The sequence below is a fragment of the Rosa chinensis genome, chromosome 5 (genome assembly GCF_002994745.2).
Source record: "Rosa chinensis cultivar Old Blush chromosome 5, RchiOBHm-V2, whole genome shotgun sequence".
NCBI classification, from domain to species: domain Eukaryota; kingdom Viridiplantae; phylum Streptophyta; class Magnoliopsida; order Rosales; family Rosaceae; genus Rosa; species Rosa chinensis.
The window spans coordinates 36,229,954-36,236,224 of record NC_037092.1 but is presented as its reverse complement, the minus strand read 5'-3'; the positions used below and the strand labels follow the sequence as shown (position 1 = coordinate 36,236,224).

General features: G+C 45.6%; 1 protein-coding gene across 1 annotated transcript; it reads left to right on the top strand.

The window, feature by feature from the left end:
• Window positions 1-3,326: 3,326 nt before the first annotated feature.
• Window positions 3,327-3,845, top strand: LOC112203729. Its single transcript, XM_024344653.1, has one exon. The coding sequence runs from the start codon at window positions 3,327-3,329 to the stop codon at window positions 3,843-3,845; it is 519 nt and encodes a 172-aa protein (XP_024200421.1).
• Window positions 3,846-6,271: the final 2,426 nt, after the last annotated feature.

Here is a 6,271-nt window from a genome sequence, read left to right as displayed (position 1 = left end):
CCTAGAAAGGCCTGGCCACGCTGTGCCCAAACCTTTAAATAATTAATGGATTATGACCTTCCAGAGGAAGGGATGGAGGCCTTCCACTCGTACGTGAGATTATCCTTGTATATGGTGGAAAAAGAGGCCTATGATCGAGTTGCAACCTTGGAAATAGTTAACGAGGAGCTCTCTGACCATGAAGAGGAAGAGGAAGACATTCAGCTCGCCCCAGCAGCATTGGATGACACACCTCCTAAAGTTAGGGACCCTACTAAGAAGGTCAACCTAGGAACTGACGACTAGCCCATGGAAGTGGTTATCAGTGCGTACTTAGAGTCTAGCGAGAAGGAGAGGCTCAAAGACTTATTGCTGGAATTCAAGGACTGCTTTGCAGAAAAATACGAGGATATGCCAGGCCTGTCACCGGACTTGGTATGCCATCAGCTGCCAACACTCCTTGACAAGAGGCCCATGAAGCAAGAGCCGTGAAGAATGAATTCGGAAACCCAGGTTCTAGTTAAAGAAGAAGTCGAGAAGATGCATAAGTCAGGCATCATCAGGGTGGCCAAGTACAATCAGTGGCTATCTAACATAGTGCATGTTCGCAAAAAGAATGGCAAAATGCGAGTCTGTGTGGATTACAGAGATCTTAATGTGGCTACACCTAAAGATGTTTATCCCATGCTGGTCGCGGATATGTTGATAGACGCAGTAGCGGGACATAAATTGTTATCCTTCATGGATGGAACTGTAGTAGGGGTCATCATTTGGCCCGTGGGCCTAAAAGCCCATGGGCGCCCGCCCGGCCCAGTGGGCAAAAGCCCGGCCCGGCCCGCAGAAAAGCCCATCTCGGCCCTACCCATTGGGCACGAGGCAGGGCTAGGGCAGAGGGTTCAAAGCCTGGGCCCGGCTCGTTATATGCTCATTAAAGCCCGCCCGGCCCGGCCTTATAAGCTCGCCCGAAAGCCCATTCAATTTTTGTATTAATATATTTTTATATAGTTATATTGAACTAATTATTGTATTAGGCCATATGTTTTTTTAATTTTGTATTTTATTTTGTTCAATAATTAACATATCATCATTTTTTCATAGGTTTTTGTATTTTTTTAACAAAATAATATGACATATAAATATAATGGGCTCGGCCCTGCCCACCCAAAAAAGCCCGGCCCGGCCTGGCCCTAAAAAGCCCGTAAGGCCCTGGGCCCATGGGCGGCCCTGGGCCTTGATTTTTAAGAGAAGCCCGGCCCGAAAAATAAAAAAAATATGTTTTTGGCCCGGCCCGAGCCCATTAATTTTGGGCAGGCCCATTGACGACCCCTAAACTGTAGGATACCACCAGATTTCGGTCGCGGAAGAAGGCAGACATAAGACCGTGTTTCGCTGCCCAAGCTTCGCCGGAGTTTTTGAGTATGTGGTCATGCCTTTTGGTCTGAAGAATGCAGGGGCCACGCATCAGAGAGCCATGAACCGGATCTTCCACGACATACTTGGGAAGATTTTGGAGGTTTACATTGATGACGTGGTCGTGAAATCTAAAAAGCGAGGGGACCATATCGTAGATCTCAGAAAAGTTTTCGAGCACATGCGGCTACACAAGCTCAAGATGAATCCCGCCAAATGTATTTTCATAGTTCAGGCAGGTGAATTTCTGGGGTTAGTAGTCCATCAAAGTGGAATCGAGGTCCCTGAAGATAAGGCAAACGCGGTCATCAACGCCTCTCCCCCGCAAACGAAGAAAGAGCTACAACAGCTGTTGGGTAAGATCAACTTTTTGCGACGTTTCATCTCTAATTCTGCAGGTAAAATCCAGCCCTTTTCCCCGCTACTGAAGTTGTAGGGATAGAACGAGTTTGTTTGGGAACTTCAACATCAAGAGACTTTTGACAAGATCAAGGCCTATCTGGCAAGTCTGCTAGTACTAGTTCCCCCTAGGTTGGTTTTCAGTTAAAATTATATATTTCACCAGCAGAGGCTTCCATTGGCAGCCTCCTCGCACAGAATGATGAAACTGGCATTGAACATGCTATCTTTTACCTCAGTCAAACACTCACAGACTGTGAAACCAGGTACACTCCCATGGAAAAGCTATGCCTCACTGTATACTTCTCCACTTGCAAGCTGCGACATTACATGTTATCCTTTACTACTTGCATCATCTCCTAGACCGATCTAGTAAAATATATGATGTCACGACCTATCCTAAGAGGGCGCATCGGCAAGTGGGTGCTTGCTTTATCGAAATTTTCGCTACAGTATGTCCCTCAGAAAGCAATGAAAGGACAAGCCATCGCAGACTTTTTAGCACATCACCCTATGCTAGACGTTCCTGCTATAAGAGACTTAGAAGTCGCTACGGAAACTGTAGACTGCCCAGATTTGGCATGCTTACCTGAGTACGCCTTGTTATATCAAGCCACGGTTTCACTCCAGCCCTGGGTGTTATATTTTGATGGCTCGAGAACAGAGACACTGGCTGGAGCCGGAGTCATCTTGGAAAATCCAGCTGGAGATCGTTTCTCATATTCCTTCCAATTGGAGTTCCGGTGCACCAACAACTAGGCAGAATATGAGGCCATTATTATTGGCCTAGAGGTGTTACTTGAACTAGGAGTCAGAGACATCCAGGTGCGTAGTGATTCTTTACTCGTGATCAATCAGCTTCACGCAAAGTACAGATGCTCCAGCTATTTGCTTGCACCATACTGGGATCGTGCCCTTGAACTTCTGGCCCAATTTGAAGATGTGGACTTGGAGTATATTCCTCGGGAGCGTAGTTCGCGGCCAATGAACTCGCTTAGTTGGCTACAGGCGTTACGTTGAAATATGGGGTTCGCGAGCGAATTCTCAAGGTTGAGCGACACACACTGCCTTCGTGTCTTGCACGCCCTGACCCGCCAGAAGAGCACATAGTGGCGGCCCTTGATCATATTGATGTGGATTGGCGTATCCCCTTAATCGCCTACCTCACGTATTCGGATCCCACTGCAGACAGGAAAACCCGTTTTCTGGCACTTAATTACTTCCTCAGAGGCGACGAGCTACGTCGACGTGGCGAGGATGGCATCGATTTCAGGTGTGTCTATGGCCGCGAAGCGAAATTATTTATGCGAGAAGTGCATGAAGGTGTGTGTGGAGCCCATCAGGTGGGTCCAAAGATGCGCTGGCTCATCAGGAGACATGGGTACTATTGGCCCAACATTTTGAAGGATTGTATCGCATTCGCAAAAGGATGTCAGGATTGCCAGGCTCATGGACCAGTCCAGCACATTCCTAATATTCCCATGCAACCCATCATTAAACCTTAGCCTGCGCGAGGCTGGGCGTTGGACTTGATCGGAATGATTCACCTACATTCTTCACTCCAGCACAAGTTCATCATCGTTGCTACTAATTTCTTCACTAAGTGGGTGGAAGCTAAGCCTTTGAAGGAGGCCTCCGGTGCCACCATTCACCAATTCATCTTTCGCAATATTATTTGCAGGTTTGGCATCCCGGAGGTTTTGGTATCTGACAGGGGGGCAGCGTTCATGGGTGGTGATGTAGAGAAGCTCGTCAATGATTATGGCATCCAGTTTGTCCATAGCACGCCTTATTATGCTCAATCTAATGGTCAAGCAGAGGCCAGTAACAAGATTATCATTACTCTATTGAAAAAGCTACTTGTGGAGAACCCTCACCAGTGGCACGAAACATTGTATGAGACATTATGGGCTTATCGCACTTCTAAGCGGAACCTTACTACCACAACCCCTGAAGCGTTAATGTTTGGCCACGATGCGGTTCTCCCTTTGGAAGTGAATGTTCAGTCCCTGCGCATTCAAGACCAGAATCACTTGATCAGTGAAGATTATGTCTAAGCTCTGTGGCAAGAGCATGAAGACCTTAGTGATAACCTCTTAGAGGCTTTGGATAACTTAGTGATGGAAAAGCAACGCATCACTCGTGCCTATGATAAGCGGACACGCGGCCGCAGTTACAAAGAGGGTGAACTGGTTTGGAAAGCGAGTTTGCCATTGGGCGAGAAGGTGACTGGCCGCGGTAAGTGGACTCCGTGTTGGGAATGATGCTTTGTCATTCACAGAATTTTGGAGGGTGGGGCGTTTCACCTGAAAGATTTGGACGGCGACATCCACCGCAACCCCATCAATGGCAGATTCTTGAAAAAGTTTTACCTTAGTGTTTGGGAATTCGAAGATCCACCAGCTCCGCTTGTTACTAGGGGACAACAGGGGCAACCATAGTCTTCCTTGGTTTGCGTTCTTCCTTTTCTGCCTTTTCTGTGGCCTCCTTCTCCTGTCTTCAATTCACCTACCAAGACTAGGGGCAACACTCTACGCATTAAGGCTTGTCTTCGTGGCCTTATGTATCTCTTTTCTTCGTTGTAACTTTTTTACATTTTTTTCTTTTGATAATAAGTGTTAGAAGCATGTAACAGGGCCTATACCAGAGGCCATATTATATAAACAGATTGAAAATAGAGGAAGAAACATGCTTGGATTCATAAAGTGGCTTTGCGGCCAAAAGTAATACAAACACATATGCAAGTTACAAAGCCAACAGTGGCTGAAAATCATAAGGGTTTCAGATCTTCTGAAAATTTCTGGATTTCTAGGTCTTTGTCTCTGGAGGGGTCAATGAAACGATCGCTCTTCCTCTTTCTCTCTTCACCCTTTTCTGATCTAAGTCGCTGCTGCCACTATTGGTACCGGAAGAGGAGGGAAGGAAATAATCCATCGCAACCCTTCCAATGAGTTATCCTCCGGGATGGAGATGGTCATCAAAGCAGAGCGCGGTCCAGCTACCTCAACTCCCTCAAGGGGAAAAACATAAGTATGTTCTTCAAACCCTCGAGGTAGGGCGTCGAAGAAGAGCATGGGGCCTCAAGTGGCCTTCCATCCTTCTTCGTTTTGCTCCATGTGAGGGAACCTAGAGAGAAAGACTCCCTAGAATGTGGTACGCCACGTTAGGAGCGCTGCGTGTTCTTCAGCTTAACTGGAACCAGTGAATCCCGTCTAGACTTTCTAGGGCCAAAGACATGCGGCTGGACCTGAGATTAGGCCATAAGGCCTACCCAGGAAGTGAGATTAAGCCATAAAGCCTAGGATATAAAGGTTAAAAGCGAGAAGGGGAGACGATTTCAAGAATAGGAGGAAGAGAAGTAAGGATTGTAAGACAATTTCTGGAGGAATCATGTTTGCGTGTATTTGCACTCCTACGATATAGATATTTATAGGGGCCAACTTTAGTGGTCTCAACCCTTTGTTCTTGGCAGTTGAAGTAGATTCAATGCCATCAATGGGTTCATCAAGGGAATTCAATGCTATGATCTCAGAAATGAACAAAATCGAATACGCGTGGACAACAGAACAGTCTCCAAGGAGGTAATTACCCCTTTTCGAGTTTATCCTTTCCAAAACTGCTTTAAACAGTTAAGGTGAAATAGTTATCATTTTGCTATCTACAAAAATGAAACAGACATTTGGGCCAGCAAATTGGGCTAAATAAATAATATTAGGGCTAAATACTGTTTACCACCCTGTGGTATGGACCTCACATCAATTCAGTCCCTCGACTTTCAATTTCATCTAAAACACCTCCGAACTATCATTTTCTCGTCCAATAGGTCCATCCGACTCAATTCCGTTAATTTCAGACGTTAAATGCTGACGTGGCATTTCCAACTCATCAAAAGTGGGGCCCACAGGGATGTGAAATTCCCAAAATGTCCCTGACTCTATCACAGCCCCAAATCCTATTCAGATTGAATTTTTCTCACCCAAGAAGACCTAAATACTTGTCTTGGAGATGTACATCCTGCCCAAAATAATCTTTCCCGCCAAAGAAGACCTAAATACTTGTGTTGGAGATGTACATCCCGCCCAAAATAATCTATTTGCAGAACATGTTCAAATTAATAACATTTGACCTGTAACATGTACTTCAAAATAACCAATCTACATTTTTAACCAACATGAAGCACCAATTCTACATTCGAAAGTTTAACAACATCAAACTTTCTTAAAATCCAACAAAATAAGCAGCCCAAATGTTTACAACGTATCAAATGTTGGCATTTCAAATAGCTCTAATCATCCTCCCAAAAAATTAGAGCTAGCAACCTAGGTAGCACACACCAAGGTTGCACAAAAAATGTTAGGGCTTGCTTATCATTCCCCAAACTTCCACCTACTTTCCCCCTTGCTTGGAATTCTGCCTAATCCTTTGAGATGATCTGCAAGGTGTTGGAGATTGACCTTTTGCTGCTTTACTCGATGTCGGAGGC